At 39.6% G+C, this 20,679-nt stretch overlaps 2 protein-coding genes across 2 annotated transcripts in view; one reads left to right on the top strand and one right to left on the bottom strand.

Moving 5' to 3' along the window:
- dnajc21 (DnaJ heat shock protein family (Hsp40) member C21) overlaps positions 1-2,128 on the top strand; it is a 12,822-nt gene extending 10,694 nt beyond the window's left edge. Inside the window, exons 11-12 of the mRNA XM_005931241.2 lie at positions 653-737; positions 1,579-2,128. Coding sequence (XP_005931303.1) covers positions 653-737; positions 1,579-1,740 — 247 coding nt within the window. The 3' untranslated portion in view covers positions 1,741-2,128. The remainder of the gene's footprint in view (positions 1-652; positions 738-1,578) is intronic.
- A 788-nt stretch (positions 2,129-2,916) lies between these two features.
- On the bottom strand, positions 2,917-19,529 carry LOC102311178 (alanine--glyoxylate aminotransferase 2, mitochondrial-like). The gene is given in 13 exon segments (XM_042224425.1): positions 2,917-4,285; positions 6,981-7,079; positions 7,886-8,035; positions 9,666-9,754; positions 10,615-10,747; positions 11,017-11,109; positions 11,307-11,407; positions 13,170-13,345; positions 15,958-16,058; positions 16,136-16,259; positions 16,364-16,554; positions 19,321-19,409; positions 19,511-19,529. Coding segments are annotated over 13 exon segments (1,467 nt in total). The 3' UTR covers positions 2,917-4,183.
- Between the last annotated feature and the right edge of the window lie 1,150 nt (positions 19,530-20,679).

The raw sequence follows: 20,679 nt of genomic DNA, 5'->3' as shown, positions 1-20,679 counted from the left end.
AAAACACGGTAATAACGACGGCCCGCTAGCATGCTCTACCAAAAATAGTGCTTTGTTGTGTATCTGACGGACGAAAGCTAAACCAGTTCCACCACTGAAGTTGCAGCATTTTTACAAACCACTTCTGGTTCATCCGTTTCATTCAGCGATCCACTTTCGCTGTTCTCATTCTGCGTCGCCGCCGTCATACTTTTTCCGCCATGAGCGTATGTAAACAAAGGCACGATAGGTTTCATTTTCCTATCGTTGCCCAACATTACACCGGTATTACCGTGAACGGTATGATATAGCCCAGCCCTGACAGCATGTCACCATGGCCCAAAATCTTTCCAAATGATGGACAAAATGAACAGAACAATGAATTGAGTTGTGTTCCTTCAAGAGTACTTTCCTTTACAATAATGTGCATGTTGTAGCAATGTGACAGTTAGTGTTTGTTCTTTCATTCTGGGTTAAAGAAAAGGGCGAAAAGAAATGGAGAGAAAAAAATAATATAATAATATTCTCTGTCATTTGTATTGAGGATGTGTGGGGCTCAACTTGGTGCGATAGAGGAGGGAACCAACCAATTCCTAGGTGAAATTGGGCAGCGTAATAACATTTTTTATTTTTTTTTTTAAATGTATCCTTGATGTGAATGTTACCTCTGCAGCACTGGGAAGACGAAGGGAAAGAAGGGAGGAGGAAAAGACAAACCAAAGAACGTCAAGCAGCACACAGGAGAACAGTTTCCTGAGGTTTGTAAAATCCAGAATTCAGATGATTTTTTTTTAAAAATATTTCTTGTACTGTGTAAAAGTCTTGAGCCGCCCCACATTTCTTTATACTTTGCTTTCAAGGAGACAGATTTTCTGAAGGTCTTTCAGAGTTTTTCTTTAGACATTTTTTCACTCATTTTCAGTCCAGTCCTTGAACCTGAACCTTCAGACATTTTTTTTGTTTGTTAATGTTCTAGACAAATATGAATCATTCCAACAAAAAAAGAAAGTATGCACCTAACTCACGCAATAAAGCAGTGTTGGATTGACACTGCAGAGATAAATTGGCAAAGAATCTATTTTAAACGGCGTCCTTAGGCACTTTTGCAACAGTGTCTAAAGATGTTGCAATCTACAAAAAACAGATAACAGCCTGACAGGCAAAAAGACCCCTGGATTTTTGGAAACAAAGTGATTCCCCAAAGAGCTGGAAATATCTCATATCTCAGCATGGATTGGACTGTGTTCTTAAAAGCTTTTTAGGAAACAGGACTAGTGGAGGATCAAAGTAGTAGCACCGTATCTTAAAAATTCAGCAAAGAGATGATCTGATGCATCTGAACCTTGAGTTGATTCAGCTACTCTTCACTGAAGACTTTTTTACTTATATGCTTTATTTCCTTGTATGTTTGCATTATTTCCTAATTTAAAGAAATAAAATGTGGCTCAAGACTTTTGTACAATATTGTTAATTAAATCCTAATTATTATGTGAGAACTGTGGCGAGACATGCTTCACCCTGTCTCATTAGTTCAAATGCAGCACTTGTTGTTAGAAAACAATCGTCACTTTCATCACTTATCTCCATTTCCACCTCCAGAAGGAAGTGAACCTCCGTTGTGTCACTTGCAATAACGAGTTCTCCACAAGAAACAAGCTGTTTGACCATCTGAAGTCCAGCGGCCACGCTACAGCCCTCTCCGGAAATACTCCTCAGAGCTCCATGAGCAAGAGCAAGAAAGACAAGAAGAAGAACAGATAACACATCCTGACCTGGACTTTTGAACTTGAAAGAGCTTCACTCAGCAGGAACACTTAAAGGCTTAAAAAACAAAACAAACCTCTAAAGGGGTCTAAAGTGGACAGCACTGGCTGACTCGTAGCTTTGTTTTTTGTTTTTTTAATTACACTATAATGTTCAGTAATACAGTTGTGTCAAAAAGTGAATCGTCCAGAATGGAATGAATAAAACTTTCCGAGCAGCCTTTCATAACTTATGACAGTCTTCATACTGAAACCAGTTGAGAGAAAGAGTTTTTGATGTGTATGTGATACTTCTATCTCCAATATTAAATCTGTACATCTCCAGGAAACCTCTGTCCTTGTTTGTCTATAGTGGTATTACTAATAAAGATGATGCTTCAGATTGGTATACCACCCTGAAATCATTACCTCGACCAAGGTGGTTATGTTTTTGTTAGTGTGTCTGTTAAAATTTGTCTTACATCCACCAAGGTCTTCAAGGCTAACTTTTGACAAAAAGCCTTCTAACTCAAAAATAATGAGTCTTATAAATGTTAAACACAGAAAATACCATATACACCATTTAAAATATCATGGTGCATTTGACCTCTAAATCCTCCTTCAAGGGCAAAATGATGATGATGCTAATGCACATACCTGGTCATACATGTGATGGTAAATGGCCTGTATTTGTATAGCGCTTTACTAGTCCCTAAGGACCCCAAAGCGCTTTACACATCCAGTCATGCACCCATTCACACACTGGTGATGGCAAGCTACATTGTAGCCACAGCCACCCTGGGGCGCACTGACAGAGGCGAGGCTGCCGGACACTGGCACCACCGGGCCCTCTGACCACCACCAGTAGGCAACGGGTGAAGTGTCTTGCCCAAGGACACAACGACTAGGGCTCGAACTGGCAACCTTCCGATTACAAGGCAAACTCCCAACTCTTGAGCCACGATCGCCCATGATCCATGATGTAGAAGATCATCAGTTCAGGCCACTACCTCCATCACTCCATGGTCCAGTTCTTATGTTTCTGTGTCCATTGTTGGTGCTTTTGATGATGGACAGAGGTCAGATGGGCACATGACCAGTCTGCACATATGCAGCCCCATACACAGCAAACTATGATGCACTTGTATCTGTCAGAACCAACATTAACTTTTTTGGCAGTTTGTGCTATGTTAACCCATCTGTGGAATCTTTGTTCCCTGCATGCATCAGTGAGCTGGGCCACCTGTGACCCTGTCATTGGTTCATCACTGTTTCTACCTTGGACCACTTTTGATCAATACTGATCAGTGCAGAAATGGTCTGACCCAGTCGCCATCACAATTTGGCCCCTGTCAAACCTGCTCAAATCTTGATACTTGCCCATTGTTCCTGCTTCATCTTTGAGGACAAAATGTTCATCTGCTCCCTGGTATAGCTCATCTGCAAACAGGTGCCACAATGAGGAGATAATCGGTGTTATCGACTTCACGTCTCAGCGGTCAGAATCTTAGGCCTGATCAGTGATCAGGCAATGATATATGGGGATTCTAAATATGTTACATTGGACCTCTTACCTCTTCTTCAGGGTCAAACGTTTAAAAATATTTTTGTTTTAACCGTTAAAACTATGCTACAAATGAAACTGCTTCTGATTCTATCGGCACCATTTCAGAAATGATTCTGGCACATGGGGATCATAAATATCACATTATAGGCTCCAACCAAACATGTCACATTTGACCTCTGACCTCACTTTAACATTTCACAATCCCACATCTGCCTTTTGTTTAAGCTGACCCTAAAAGGTGTTAGATCTTTAAAGAAAGCATCAGAAAGAGAAAAAGGAATGAGGTAATACCTATTATCCATGACCTACTCCTACATAATGTCTCTGTAATCAATGTAAACATCTGTCATGTTGCCCGTATCTGATTTTTACTGCCATATAAACTTCTTACAGTATGTTTTAGATAATGAAATGAGTATATACATGAAATACAACACTATTCTCTTATAAGTAAATACTGCTCATGGTGGAGGTTTGCACTCTCGGAGTGCTTCTTGCTTCCATTAATGCCTCTGGGAATCGTGTGTAACAGCGAACAGCTTGTTGGATGTGTCTAAAAAAAAGAATAAAAATCATGCATTCATTTCATCGTATGTTTGCAGTTTTATCGGGAAGACAAAAACAAAATGAAACTGTAATTTTGTGGTCGGTTCATCTCAAATATTTTTACAGGCTGATCACAAAAATGTTTAGTCATTCAATCGGAAGTGAGCAAAATGACATCGAAGTTAGAGAAACAGTAAAAATCAGTGACTATAAAAGACTGATTTCAGTGGAGCCATTTTTATATAATTTGAAACATTCAGACAATACATTTTTAATTGTTTTTTTTTTAAAGGAGAAGTCCCTTGCTGAATGGTTTTCCATTCCAGTTCACTCCTCAGCATTGACCTGCTCATTTTCTGTCCGTGTAGCCCGAGATTGCTTTATTAAACACCGCCAGGAAGAAATCTACATCCTCCCTCGTGATGCACATGGGGGGTTGTATGCGGAAGGTCTAAAGTGGTGAGAGAAAGGAAAAAAGAAGGTGAGAGTGGAGCTCATGGAGCAAAATAATCTATTTTTCTTTTCTTATCCTGAAGGCAGAGCAGGCCCATAAATTAATATCTAAGCCGGGAAAGGCATTTGCTTTTAAATCGAGACCCCCCCTCTTTCTGTTGAACAATCGCTTGTAATAGGTGAAAAAGTTTAAAATGAGGTCCCTGTTATCTTCACTGTATCACGCATGAATAGCTGTGCATTAATTGAAAAGAAAAAATTACTTTTACAGAAAAGGATGCCTTTTAAACTCAAGGACAAGGCAGTTGAAAAGCTTTAAGCATCGAAACAAATTGTAAAGAGGCTTTCACATTGATTCATTGTTGATCTGCGAATAAATCTAAAAAGTTACGCTCTGGCTTTTTTCCCTAGAACAATACAAGGTTAGCAATTGTGGCAGTGACATTTTGATTCCCGACTGAATGGAGTTTTCAAAAAATGTGCACCATATAATGTTTTTCATCCAGTGTAATATTTCATAATGAGTAACATAAAACGCCTACAGTATTTTCCACAGCCAGTCAAAGCACTCTGCCGGGGACGCGCTGTATGAAATAAAACTTTCTTTTCAACAATGACATTTGATCAGAGATGGAGGTGAAATAAAGTTTTTGATGAACTGGGTACTCTTTTTCTGCTATTAATATTACTATTAACATTTTTATTATTTTTTTTTAAAAGCTTCAATTTATAAGAAAGTGAATAAGAGACTTGCTGTCAAGCACAGTAATTAGGTTAGACCACCAAAAAAATTCCAAAAAGGTTGGGATGCTGTCAAATAAATGAATAAATAACAGAATACAATGACTTACAATCTACATTCACTGATCTTCTGGCCTCTTTCTGGAAGACAGCTGTGCTCTCCCTCCCTTTCTCTCTTAGGTTTCTCACACCTGATTGCCACAGATGAAGGCATTCAGATCATTTGTGGAACTTCAGATTTACCTCCAACAGCAAGAGCTAAATGCTGTTCAGCCACTGGATTCTGAGAAGGGTGTGCATGCTGAGTTAGTGCTGTTTTGCTGTTTTTTTTTTTGTTTTGTTTTGTTTTTTAAGTGCTCTTGGAGGTTAGGAGTGGCAAACTTGTGGGACTTGTTTTGTAAAGTGTTTTGTTCATTAGTGGAAGCTTATTGCATTTCTCTGTTATTGCTGTTTTGAGGCCAGCCGTTAGCTTAGACGTTATATTTTTGGCTTCAACCCGGAGATTAGTGTAGTGCATTTGGTTTTTTAGCCTTGGAGACGCTGATGCTATTTTTTTCCCTCCTATTCATTTTAAAATGTGTAGGGTCATTGTAAATGGTTAATTACAAAAAGTTAAATAATTTCCTTTGATACACAGCAAAGTTTTTGGAAGCTCAGTCTGTGGTTTGCACCGCAGAGACTTTTTGTTGTAATGTATGTCTCAAGAGTTTGCAGGCAAGGAGATTGTAACACCATGTTTTTTGATAGTCCTGTTCAAGACTGAGTGTGCCGTCGCATAGACTGTTCAAAGTTTTAGCCTTGAATCTTTCGCTTGTTGAATTTTTTAAAGAACACAAACCTAAGTTTGACCGAAAAATCCTTGCTAATAACTGCTTTAAAGCACATTCTGAAGGGCGGGGCACAGAAAAGCAGAAGCTGGTGCACCACCATTCTTTTGTGAAGTCTAGTAAGTCAAATCACTTCTTGAAGAACAAAGACTTGTGCTGGTTTGACGAGTTTAGATGAGTGAACTTCCTCAAGGGCAAAATAGAGATTCTCCATCATGATTTAGTTATTTTTTGTCCCATATTTATAGTTTTATAGCTGATTTTTACACTCATATTTCCTAACTCTGTATTGGGTTCTTAAACTAAGAACACCCCATGATTCTGTTTCTTGTAAAACAACCTTTTCAGCAATAACTCTCTGATGACTCTCACATAGTTGTGGAGGGATTTTGACCCACTCGTCATTACCTTTTTCAGTTCATTGTGGTTTGTACAGCTCAAGTTCTCATCAGTGTTTTAGTGAGGTTGTGACCTTGACTTTGACTGTGTGTTTTCAGCACCTTGAGTATCATAAGCCAATTTGGGCCAGGCTTTAGCTTCCAGACAGATGACCTCACATTTGACTCTGAAATGCTCTGGTCTGGTATACAGATGAGTTCAAGGGCGACTTGGTGACTGCGAGACGGTCCTGTGGCTGGAAAACGAGCTCAAATCATCACCCCTCCACCACTGTGCTGGACAGTTGGTTAGATTGGTTTGTACTTGTATGCTGTGTATTGTGGCCAAACGCCTCCACTTTGGCGAAATCTCCCAAGGAGATGCCTTGTGATTTTTAGATGCATCGCTGCAAACCTAATCGGTGCTGTCATGTTCTTTCTCCTGGCAACCCTACAGGCTTTTTGTAATTGTACTGCCATGAACTTCAACATGCTGACTGAAGCCGCACCGTCTGTAACTTTGGTTTCTTTGTAGTGTCGTCGAGTATTGCTCTTGGGAAGATTGTGGCATTGTAGCTGAATGTTCCACGCCAGATCACTTAACACTGATCAGTAAATAAAGTGAATCTGATTAGTAGCGGTAAGGGTGATTTTGTTTTTCGCATGGAGTCATGTAAACTTTTTTTCTTTTTCCACCACATGACTAAACTGACACAAGGATAGGTCAGCTCATGGTGACTCCGCCTACCTGTCCGTACACTCCTCCTTTGCCTATCAGGACTCCCATGTCCTTGATGTCCTCAAGGATCTCACTCATTGCTTCAGGAGGCAGCGGCTCTCTGCTGCCCTGTGGTTCAAAAAGAAGATATGAAAGGACACAAAGATGTGCTATCTAGTATTACTAATATTACTCATCTACTTCTATAGCACCTTAAAGCAAGCGCCATGTCTTCTGTGGTCTAATATGTTAATGTTTCCTCAGTCAGAAAGCTTAGTTAAAGTATTAAATGGCATTTTTGACTTCCACATTTCCTCCTGTTTAACAATACATCACGAAAAGTGGTGCATATGAATAGGATCAGCGTGCACAAACCTCATTCAGAAAATGTAAAATGTAAGTTAAAAACAGTATTGTTATTATTTTATTCCCAGTAGTTCACAGAAACAGTTACTTTTCCAGCCTTTCGTTCCCACAACCACCACATACCAACTTTCTGAGAACCGCTGCTGCCATCAAAATCAAAGTAAGATAAGATTTATTTGAGGTAGTAGTAAAATGTTTAAGCATTTGATGCGTTTCATTTTGAATAAAATGTGCATCTTTTCTGTCTTTCAGTCTTTCTGTTTTTACACAGTATCCCAACGTTTTTGGACTTTAGAGTTTTTACTTACAGGCAACATGACAGAAATGTTAAATCAGCCTTTGGACATAACCAAATATGTAAACTGAAGAGTCAGACTGATTTTTATTCAGTGTGGGTTTTGGGAAGGAATAGTTTGGCTAATCTTCTCTGCTAACAGCTGCTGCTGGTCCACTGTAGTATTTTTAAAAACAAACTGAATTTGCTCTGCTCACATATTTAAGCGCAAATGACAACTGCTGCTACTCCTAATGGTGTACGAGAGATGAGTCACTTGTTTAGAACGCACTACCTTGTCTTTAACCATTTCCACGCCGATCTGGAGGCCTTTTCCACAGACATCACCGATAATCTCATATTTGTCTCTGAGTTCAGCCATTTGCGTCATCAGATAGGTGCCCACATGAAGACTGTTGTGCTGTGTGCTATCCTCTCTGATAGTCTGAAAAGAAATGAATTCCACATAAAATGTGCAGCATTTTGTTCTACTTCATTTTTTCCCCATTCGAGTTGCTAAAAAGGAAAATAATGCAGTACAATCATTTGAACTTAACAAGGTAACAACATTCAGTTCAATTTTTTCATGTTAGGAAAAATTTTTTTTCAGTCAGTGCTTGTTGTTTATTTTCAAAAACAAATACACTGAAAAAAACCCAAATCTGTGGCCATGCCACGCTCTACATCGTGCTACAGCTACGTGGTGGAAAATGTGAAAGGATTCCTTCTTAAGGTTTGGAAAAATTGCCCCTTTTTTGCTTTTTAATCAGCTTACACCTGGAGAAATGTGATCTGGAGTCTTTGGCATCTTTAATCATATAGTCAAATACTTTTAATAAGGAGGGGAAATGACCAGCTATTAAACCACTTCAGAAAAGCAACAAGCCCCACAATTTTTACTGACAGTAGGACCACAGCTTGCCCATCGTCTGTTGGATAGGACAACACTCTGTGTCGTAAAGCTCAGATCCCCTAAAGCTGGTTTCCTTAACATGACAATGAGTTCACTGTACTCAAATGGCCTCCACAGTCCTCAGCTCATTAAAGAACCTTTGGGATGTGCTGAAGCAGATTTGCATCACGACAAATCTGCAGAAACTGTACGGTTCTAAATAGCTATTAGGTTAAACCTTGGCATATCTCAGTAAGGTGTGCAGTGTATTCACCAAAAATGAGGAACCTGAAGAAGTGAAGGACAAAAGAAAAAGTGGCTGGCCTAAAAAATATGATGAACAGTATCTGACAAAACCTGGGAGATGGATATGGCCTTTCAGTTCATCATCTGCTGTTTACCAAAGCCTCATCAGAAATGGTCCCAGTGGACGGGTAGCTGTCTGCGATGAATCCAAATGGGAAATTTTTGGGTCTAATTATTGTCACTATGTATAAAGGAGATAAAACAGTGCGTAACAGAGAGTCTACAGTCATCTGTAAAGCACGGTGGAGGCTCTGTAATGGTTTGGGGCTGCATTTGAATCAGTGGTGTTGTCAAAACTGATGGAATTGTAAACACAGAAAAGTGGATCAAATTTTGATCCACTATGCAGTTCCATCTGGAAAATATATGATTGGTAGATTTGTACAAAGAAAAATGTTAACCACTCAAATCAGTTTGCAAACATAAATGTTTTTAAGCTACTTCCAAGTTGCTCAAAAATATATTTGTACTACCAGATTAATATTTTCTTTAGTTGTTAGTCCCCTCGTCAACTCTCCACTGCCGAAGCAAACATTGTGTTTCTTAAAAGTAAAAATGGCACCGCATATAAAATGGTACTCAGCAGTATATTTTATGATGTATAATGTGCTGCAGCTTTTATCTGGTTCACTGTGTTGTGTGATAAGCTTTATCTGCTTTGTTAGCAAAGGTAGAGACAAATAAAAAAAGATGTATAAATCACTAAACTTCCCCACTCGTGCGTGATTTACAGAGGTGTGCATAGTAGCAGGGAAAAAAAACTAAACATGTAATCTATCTTCATTCACTGGGCGAAAAGACAAGTTATAAACTTGCCTGACTGTTTTATTAAGAACTTCTCAAACTCGTCTATGGAAATAAGAAGATCGGTTCTTACATCGAGAACTGATGAAGCAATGGCACACGCCAAGGGATTTCCTCCGAATGTGTTGAAGTGGGAGGCTTTCACAAAGGAAGCAGCAATTTCTGGAAAAACACACACACGCACACACACACACATGAATAAACAAGCTCACACCTCCGCTCTGCTGCTTGTAATCAAAACTTCAGCCTCAGAATACAAATGTCTCAGAATACATGCATTGCAAATGATTTGTGTAAGTATCAAGGGGTTTCATGTTAATTTTTGGACAGTGGGGTCTTTAAGAGCATAAATCGTGCATCTAAAAGTTGACCAGTACGTGAAAGCTGTTTCTACCATGAACGCACAGCAGCCTATTATTACACACCCACTCACAGAAATAAACATACATTTTCAAGGCTAGCGCTGTATTGGTAATTACCATGTGAGTCAGTGTTTGCTCTTATATCGTTTATGCTTTATGTCAATGGATTTTGCATGACGTTCTGAGGGAAAAAAGTCTGTGTTTGCATTTGAAATTGAAAATTGCTGGGATCACATAAACAAATTTAATTAGGGCAGCGAAAAAAATACATAAAAAAGAGGTTAAGAGCGATCGTGGCTCAAGAGTTGGGCGTTCGCCTTGTAATCGGAAGGTTGCCGGTTCGAGCCCCGGCTTGGACAGTCTCGGTCATTGTGTCCTTGGGCAAGACACTTCACCCGTTGCCTACTGGTGGTGGTCAGAGGGCCCGGTGGTGCCAGTGTCCAGCAGCCTCGCCTTTGTCAGTGCGCCCCAGGGCAGCTGTGGCTACAATGTAGCTTGCCATCACCTGTGTGTGAATGTGTGTGTGAATGGGTGAATGACTGTATGTAGTGTAAAGCGCTTTGGGGTCCTTAGGGACTAAGTAAAGCGCTATACAAATACAGGCCATTTACCATACATGCTAATTGAATTTAGGACTTGCGCATCTTAATGTAATCTCACCTGGTGTGGTAACAACAGCTCCCACTGGGAATCCATTGCCAATACCCTTTGCCATTGTAACCATGTCAGGAATGACATCATGACCTTGGAAACCCCAAAAGTGGCTTCCCGTTCGGCCTAATCCAGTCTAGACCTGTAATGTGCAAATGCCTTTTATATTAAAATTCTATATATCGCTCACTAATAATTAGATTATTATAATACACAATTGGATTATATAATTATATAATACATTAGTTATCCACAGTTCACTCAAAGAAACCAAGAGTTTCTAAAATAAATTCCATTGAATTGCGTTTAGCTCACTTTTATAATTACTGCATTGGCTTAGCCTTGCAGTACTGTTTGGCTTTTGCTTTATTTCGTGTTTGAGAAAAACATAACACCTTCGTGGTGTCTGACCTCATCAACAATGCAGATTCCTCCTCTCTGTCTTACAAGTTTGTAAGCTTCCTTGAGATAGTTTTTCGGGTACTGTACAGCTCCTCCCATGCCCTGTACACACCAAACACGCTTATATTCCTTTGCTAACATATTCAAAAAAATAACAAAAACAGAAGCAGTCATGCAGAAAAAACCCTGAGTAGTAGCATAACAAATATATTTAGTAAAATGAATGTTGTTTGTCTGCTACTATCACACGGAGTCAAAAATAAATCCAGCCATAGCCATGGATAAAAAGAATATAGTACCTGAATAGGCTCTCCAAAGAAAGCTGCAATTTGACTTGGAACGCTGGTAGCAAATGTCTCTTCTAACTGTTCAATGTAATGTTTATTTGCTATGCAAGCACCTGTGGGACCAGAGACAACAGTTTTCTAAAAGTAACGGTATACAAATGTCTATATGTTTTCAAAAAGTGTTTATTGCACCACAAGAACTTGCCTTTTCTTCATGTTTCAGACAGAATAATTTCTCATGCAGGTGTGTTAGCACGCTGAATTTGCAGGTACACTCTAGGTGAAACTCAGGCTTACAAATTTCCTCAGAATGATTAACCATTACAACAAGTGAATGATTAGCAGTTTGAACTGCAGGGGCATAAACACTTCTTTCGCTGACCTTTCTTTCTCTGACCACTCTTATTAAAGGTCTAAATTTACCTGGCAAAACAAACAATTTAACCAAAATTCACACTTATCAAGGCCATAAATGACATGGTGATTTTGGGTAATTCTTCTTTTCCAGGGTGGAATGATTGCACAGAATGCATAATAAATAATGGGTTTAAAAAACATCTTTCAACTTGACAAGGCCAAGGTCTGTAAAGGTCCTGTTAGGGATCATGATTGACTACAGCTGGTAGTAAAAAGGATTTGTTTGACAGCACTTACTGGATTGACCAGTACTCAGAACAATAGGAAAGTCCAAGGAACTCAGTCAAGATCTAAGAGCTTTACACAATTTGGGGAGGTCTTGTGGAGCTATTTCTAAACATCTGCAGATTTTAAGCAAGTAGAAGCAATTTGAAAGTGCGTCCCCTTTAACGAGGTCTGGAAAAAGACCCAAACTGTCATCCCCAGATTTGAGGAAATCGGTTAGGATGTTCAAGACCAACACAGGAACCAGAAAGCCTGCTATGAACTGGAAACAGCTGGAACACCAGCATCACTGTCCACAATGACGTGAGTTGTGCATCACTATGGACGGAGGAGAAAACAATCCCCTGCTCCAAAATCAACACCTTCACCTGAATACATCAACACCTGAAATTTGCAGTTGAACTTGGCAAGCCAAATGCCTTATTGTTGCCAAAAACTATTTGGCAACAATAAGGTAATATTTGAAGAGTAAAGGGGAGGCTCTCAAACCTAAGAACTGTATACCAGCTGTCAAGCATGGTGGTGGTAGCATCATGCTCTGGGGTTGTTTTGGTGTTAGAGGTACAGGTAAATTACATAAAGTGGTTGGAATAATGATGAAGGAGGACTACCCCCAAATTCTTCAACTTCATGTTGAAGCTTCGACACAATTGAATTTTCTGGAATGGCCTTTCCAAAGCCCTAACATCAACGTTACCAACAAATTTTGATTAAAAATTAGATTAAATGCTCAATGATGGCTTCCAAACTGAGGTGCAACTTCAAGGGAACTTTAACTCTTCCCCATTTGAAATCCTACTAGGAGTAATGCTTGAAGCTCTTTTCTCAACTGAGTGGTTTCTGTCATATTTCAGGCCTGCTTAGAGAACAAAGTAACTGGGTTTGCACCAGAAGTTAAATAAATAAATACATTCTGACTTATGCACCCAATTCTTTTGTTTTTTTTAAGTCATTATGTAGAATAACGTCAACCTGGAAAAGAACTGTTCAAAGAAATCCCTAAAAGGGTCAAATTACCATAACATTCATACACAGGAAGAGCAGATGTTAACTTTTGACCACAACCATTCATCCTTTACATCCTTTTAGTGTTATAAACATCACGATTGTAAGCACACAATTCACGCACATGCAAGCTATTATTAGTGCAGACCATGGAGATGAATGTTCCTGTTTATGAGAGCGACAATAAAGATAATTGATGTGTGATAAGCCAGGGGTGTGTGTGTGTACCTTGAGCACAGCTACACTGTCTGATGGACTGCACAGGGGAGTCCCTGCAGTAGCTTCCTCCCCAAGGACCTCTAAACACATCAGGGCACATGGTCTGTTTATTGGGCAGAAACCAAGTCAGCTGGGTCAGTCTGACAGTTAATGGTTAACACAGAACAAAGATAACATCATAAAACCTGGAATGCTGCCCATAAGATTATTTGCAATGCCTGCTCAAGTAGTACCTGCACCAACAACAAACCCTTACCGCTAGACGGCACATCCGCATCGGTTTTTGAGAATTCAGGAAACATACTGAGAAAGGTTGTAATGAACCACTATGGTGGCATACATGTAAACACAGCTTTTCCTGAGGGTGCCACGCACCAGCATTTATTTGTTCTTCTTCACAGTATACACTGTGGACATGAACTATAAGTCTAACATAAGCCACATGCAAAAATATTCAGAGGACACAGCAATTGTGGGATGTATAGGAACGTACAGGTGGAAGAATACAGGAACCTGGTCAGTGCCTTCTGTAACTGGATTAAGAAGAACTGCTGCATCATGAATACAATCAAAACTTGACGAGAGAATTGAGCGTAAAAGCGGAGCAGTCAATTTACTGGTCAGTTTATAGTCCTACCGTCACCTATGGTTACAAGCTCTGGGCAGTGAAGTAATGAGGTCATAGGTACGCAATGGCCATGGAAAATTTAAAGAAACTAATATTTCTTTAAACGGATGGAACCGGCTTCCTGCCCTCTTGGTCATTGTTTGGTCATTGGAGTAGAGCTCCACATCATAAGAAGCCAGTTGAGGTGTTTCGGATATGTCCTACCGGGACAAGGCCCTGGGGGGAGACCTAGGACTCGCTGGAGAGATTACATCTCTTGGATGAGCTGTTAGAGAAGTCTGGGTGTATATGGTTAGACTGCTGCCATTGTGACACAAAATCGAATAAGCGGTAGGACATGGATGGCCGGCCGGCCGGACATCAAAGTGGCGTAGTCATACAAATATCTTGGTGTGCAACTTGATGACAAACTGGATTGATCTATCAACTCTGATGCCCTCAATAAAAAAGGGCAGCACGGACTCTTTCTCTGCAAACACTAATTCTTTATTGAGTGTAATAAAATGCTGCACTTGTTTTATCATGCAGTTGTGTGGCAGTGTTGCCAGCTTTGCCGGTTTTTGTTGGGGTAACAACATCACTTATACAGCTTCTTACAGTTTTTATAAGAGGGTTAAAAAAAGCTAGCTCAGTGTTGGGTGGGGCTTTGGGAGCTGTGTTTGAGATGTCTGCGACTAGTGAGCACCCCCCACCCCCTCCCATTTAGACTGGATCCATCAATCCATCCTTCCTTCCATCCTCTCTTTTTGTTCTTCTTTTCGACTGTAAATGGGTTTTGTCGAGGATCAGTTGCCGCTCCTGATCCTTTGATTCTGACCTGGTGAAAATACACAACTTAAGACAGACTTTTTCATTTCAACAGCTTCTTTATTATCCCATTTACAAGGTGGAATAAGTACAGCGCAAAAGCCTCCTGCAGATTTGAAGGGCAGTCTCTCGATCTCTTACATATATACGTTTTCAAAGTTGCTCATTCAGCGCCTACTTTTCCCGTTATTTATTACTCTGTGTTCCTGTACCCTTCATACACAGTGATGATCAAAATGGTGCTACACTAGGATTCTGTCTCTTTCACTACACTTGTCTTCATCCTATAAAGTGTGAGTGGTTATATACAGAGGCTTGACATACAACAAGTTCATCACCTAGTTCTACATTTTGTCTATAATTACCAAGACTGTGGTTAATGCTGCTCTTTTGCACCCTTTCCTTTAATGCTGCTTCTTACTAACTATTTTTCTCCTTCAGTTTCACAGGGGGCTGCTAGCAGTATAATACTATCCACAGTTCCACAGTTTATTACATTTAAAAAGCTACACTTGAATAATCTGCTTTTCTAATAAAGTCACGACAAGATTAAAAATGTGAATTTTGCAGAGGTACCATGGTGCAACAGGTCCAGAAGCCTAAATTTTGTCCCGTAATGTATTCAAATAAAATTAAAAGGTGACGTAATGACTGAACATAATGACAATTAATCAGTTATATTTCCTGTGGCAAAGGGGATGAATTTGAATGCACATCTACATCTTTGTGTGGCTTCATATTAGAGTATATCAATGCTAACCTTGAAAAAGGGTAATGTGATAAAAAGCAAAGCCAACTCCGTGATGAAGGACAAAGAAAAATATTGTCTTGTCGCATGAACATAATATAATGCAAATTCCAACAGTCAACCAATGTTCATCAACTGAGGCCCATCCACTCAACATTAAACATTAGCATAATATCGCTTCTCCTGCTTATATCCTCCTGAGAACCAAGCAAAAAAGAATCTCCCCATTGAACTTTTTTTGTGATTTCCTTTCTCTCTGGAGCTAAAAGAGGCCACCCAGACAAGGACTTAGGGGTAGGACAGCTCAAATAAGTCAAAAGATATAGACCATTACAGATGACATAAATGAATAGGCTGGTTCTCAGGAGGATATGGATGAATGGCCAATGGCACAGCCTCTAGTATGTTTATGCTGTGCAGCTAAATGTAAAACTAGAAAGGCGGGACAGATTTCTATCTATATATCTATATATCTATATCTATATATATATCTATATCTATATCTATATATCTATATCTATATATATATATATCTATATATATATCTATCTATATATATATATATATAAGATCCATCATGATTATAGACAAATTAAGCTTGGTTACAATGAGACGTTTACCTGAAGGTGATTATATCAAAGTTGCCAGTGTGGAGGCGAGCCATCAGCATCGCAAGCTCATTGGCTTCCGAGCCGCTGTTGGTCAGATAAATCACCTGGATGAGAAACCAGAGAGGACACATTTTAACAACAGCCCTTATACTAAGTAGATTCATGGACTGTAGCAGAGCACCTTAAGAGGATCAGGTAAGTAGGAGGCCAGTTTGTCACAATACTCATGCAGTTCAGGATGGATGTAGATGTTAGTAGTATGCCATCGTTTCTTCAGCTGCTTCTGTATCGCAGCTGTGACTTTTCTATGCAAACAAAGGTCAAAGTGGAAAGAACTGAATGAGCCAATTTTGTATAAACAACTGAAATCAGAACAAAAACCATACACGGTGAAGAAGAACGGCCTTACGGGTGGCAGTGGCCCACACTGACGGTAGCCACACCGGCAAATAAATCCAAATATCGCTTCCCATCCACATCCCACAGCCACTGCATGTAGCCCTGGTGGATGAACACGGGCTTCTTATAGTAAGTTATCTTCGTGGTCATGGGGTTGCAGTTCTGCTTGCAGATCTCCATCATCTGCTCTTTGGACATACCCTAAAAATACGCAGAAGAGATGTTACAGAGTGGGAAGGTCGTAACTTTTTTATTAGTGTTAGCACAGTAGTACATTTAAAGCATAAAAGAAGGACTTCCTGATTTCTTTGCCTATAAAGCTGGTTTTACATACTTTGGCGGTTGTTATTGGAAGACATTGGACAGAGTTTATTAACGTAAAAGCGTCACGACCATGTGAGATAACAGTTGCAAAACTTTACATGTGTGTAGTAAAAATGGAAAATTCAAAGATGGGTGTGGTCTGCCTTATGATTCTGAGTAAGGGTGCAATAAGGTCCAGGGTGCCTTGACACTTTACTATCCTTGTATGTAACATGTAATATCCTAGACAATGGCAGCAGCTCGGGGTTGAACTTGATCCCAAAACTAGTGAAGCCAAAGAATCATTCAAAGATTTAAACATTGACTTTGGTGCACTAATAATCAGCCGGCTTGGGGCAGATACTTTAACTGTTTAGTAAGTACTCGTATGTAACATTACAATTAGATTTGGGTTATTGACAAAATCCTCTATAAGATCCAGAAAGGTACATTATGGATGGAGTCAGACAAAGTGGAAAACTATCGCATGGCCAGAATTTTACTCAAGGACACAAAGGCCAAAACAGTGTCGGACCATCATTCATCGCACCATACAAGAACCAGTATCAGTGATTGGAATTGGAGCCCCACTGGTGACTTGCACATTTGCGAAGGAACCATTATTGCTGAACTATGAGGATCCAAAACCCTATGTCAGGTAAGAATCAGAAAATCACAATTAGTGTCGTTGATTCCAAAATGCACACAGAGTTGTTGAAAACAGAAGCAATGCAACTTTTTTCAAGTATTGTTGCTGGCATAAAATTATCTTTTGTCTTCAGAAAAGTCTTCATTCTCTGTGGCATGGATTCAACACCACCAGCCCCAGAGGAGTGCTATTGTTCCTATGGCTACTTCACTACTCTTGATGTGTCTCTCAGGTAAATGTCACAACTGATCAAAAGAGTTGATACTTGTGTCAGTCAGAAGTACAGATCTCTTGCTTATCTAGATAATGTCCAGCACAGCATTGGTATTTTCAGTAAAACCACTTCAGACTTATTTCAGATACGTATAAAAGAACAAGGCCAGTCGGACACTGTCAGCAGAGAGATTCAGTTGAACCAAATAGAAAAGCATCCTCTGTGTCTTGTATCACAAGAATACTATACATATAAAATGTAAAGTGATTTAATGTAACTCTTCCCTTCATTGGCTTCCTGTTAAACCCAGAATTGAATTCAAAATCCTGCTCCTCACATACAAGGTCTTAAATAATCAGGCCCCATCTTATCTTAATGACCTTATAGTACCATATCACCCTATTAGAGCACTTCGCTCTCACATTATAGGCTTCCTTGTTGTTCCTAGAGTACTTAAAAGTAGAATGGGAGGGAGAGCCTTTAGTTTTCAGCCCCCTCTTCTGTGGAACCAGCTTCCAGTTTGGATTTGGGAGACAGACACTATCTCTATTTTTAAGATTAGGCTTAAAATTTTCCTTTTTGGTAAAGTATATAGTTAGGGCTGGACCAGGTGACCCTGAATCCTCTCTTTCTTACGTTGCAAAAGGTGTATGCGACTATGCTACTATCCTGTCTTTCTTCTCTCACCCCAACCGGTCGCGGCAGATGGCCGCCCCTCCCTGAGCCTGGTTCTCAAGGAGGTTTCTTCCTGAGTTTTTCCTTCTCAATGTCATAAAGTGCTTGCTCATAGGGGGTCATATGTTTGTTGGGTTTGTCTCTGTATGTATTATTGTAGGGTCTACCTTACAATAGAAAGCACCTTTAAAAATAAATGAATAAAACTGAATTGAATTGATGTAATATATATTTTTTTCCTGTTCAAGACACCAGGCAGGAAGCAGTGCTGATTTCTCAAGGGACTGTATCGTCAGCTCCTAGGCGCTCTAGCAATAATAATTTAATATCAGTAAGATTCACCAGATGGTAGTAAGACCTGTTCTGATGTGTGGGTTTCTGTGGCACCAGCAGAAACACGGCAATAACAGGTGGAGGTGACAGAGTTGAAGATGCTAAGATTTTTATTGAGAGCGACCAGGATGGATGGGATATGAGTACATCAGAGGGCAGTTTAAAGTTTAAAGTTAGAGAGGAAAGGCTGAGATGGTTTGGACATGTGCAAAAAAGGAATAGGGGAAATACTGGTCATGAAGATGAAGCTGCCAGCCAGGAGGGAAAGATGAAGACCATATATTTAGGTCTTACTAGGTCATGGACTTGGGCCAAACCTTAAATAGCTTCCAGTGAGGCAAATCCTCCCACTTTCACCTTAAGAAACGATAAGGAATTTTAGGACTTGCCGTGGCATGATTTAGTACGGTATGTACAGACTTCTCTGAACACTTGTTTAGACAGCTGCTGCTGAATCAGAAAGCCATAAGTAGAATCTTCACTGAGACGAGGAAAGACCAAATCAGTGCAGTTCTTACATTATTACACCAACTTTCTTTGTTTGGCTAACAAAGCACTAAATTTGTTAGGCCCAAAGTAAATTTCTAATCTGCTGCTCCACTGTGAACCATCTCAGAGATCATCTGGGAAAGATCAGCTTACCTCATAGAAAAATGTATCTGAATTTCAGGAAAACCTGAATTGGCTCTGGCCCTGGTCTTTGGGGATTCGTATGTTTCTTTTTATATTTGATGACTTTCTTTTATTTGTGAGAGGGCTTGCAGAAGAACATGAATGTGCCATCACTTCCTACCTTGTATTCCTCTGGTTTGAAACTGCACGGGGGCATCTCTGGGATGTCTACCGTACAATATTTGATGGCTGATTTCTGACGTGCTGCTCCTGTTAAAAAAGAAAAAAGAAACATCAAAATGCATGAAGAAAAGTGAAGAGCATAAGCTTTCGGGTTTCTGAAGCACTCTGTGAACCAATCAAACTTTTACCGTGGCATTTCTGTGACATTTGAGGAAAGCCCTTTTGAGTGTCTTATAGCAATTGTATTCTTGGCCCCTTCATTGTAGTCTGGCAATCCTTTCAGATCTTCATTTTATGGTGAATTGTCATTCGATTTCTGAAAAAGCAATTCAGAAAACGGAAAACAGTGCCCTTAAGATCTTCAGAATAATGCAGGTCTAAAATGTGCTCCGTGACCTTTGTTGTTTTCCTGATTTTCCGTATGTTTTAGTTAATAGTTAATCAGGTTAAAACCTGGTTAGTGCTTTACCACATTAACTTCACATTGTGTAACAGAGGAAGCATATCCTTTCTGTTTTTCAAAGACAAGAACATTTAATAACTGGACTGGCAAATGCAAACGTTATACGAGCTAACTAGAATTCCTGCTTTTACTCAGACTCATTTAAAGGCATATTGAAGCTGATGCTAGCAGGATATCTACTGTATATGCAGACTGAAGATGGGGACCAATGATTAGTGCCATCAATTCAGTAACAGAGCAAATATAAGATATGGTCACACCCTCCTATTCTTTTCCTGCATTTGATCATTTTTAAAATAAAAATGCCATCAGTTTATCCCTTCTTATCTTATAAGCTGTTTTTGTGGCATTTCATTTCCACTAACAAGCAAAAGATCACAACTTTGATTGATTTGCAGGCACAAACCCCTCTGGGAGTTGTAGTTCTAGTCTAAAACAAATCTGAACAAAGCAAGTATGAATGACGGAGCAGCTGAAAGTAGCTTCTAATGAGATTAATGAGATTCTAATGAAATCATGATTTGTGAGATCACAGTGACCTCTGCCCTTGACCACCAAATACTTAGCAGCTCACTCTTGAATCCAAATGAAATGAAATGTGAAATGTGCCTCACACATTTGGCAGATTTCACTGTAAAAAATCTTATTTGAGCAAAGACCAGCAGAGTTTATGTACAGATAAAAAAACAAACACTTTAACACCTCGGATGATCTGTGCTATACATTTGGAACTTTTTCCCACCTGCAGTGTTGGGGAGTAACGGAATACATGTACCGCCGTTACGTATTTAAAATACAAAATATGAGTAACTGTATTCCGTTACAGTTACCGTTTAAAAAGGTGGTATTCAGAATACAGTTACTTTGTTGAAATAAAGGATCTTTTCCTGTTTC

This window comes from Haplochromis burtoni, unplaced genomic scaffold (genome assembly GCF_018398535.1).
Source record: "Haplochromis burtoni strain Fernald_Lab_line unplaced genomic scaffold, NCSU_Asbu1 Contig_137, whole genome shotgun sequence".
Lineage (NCBI taxonomy): Eukaryota > Metazoa > Chordata > Actinopteri > Cichliformes > Cichlidae > Haplochromis > Haplochromis burtoni.
The sequence above is the reverse complement of the archived record's forward strand: the minus strand, read 5'-3'. Positions and strand labels throughout refer to the sequence as shown.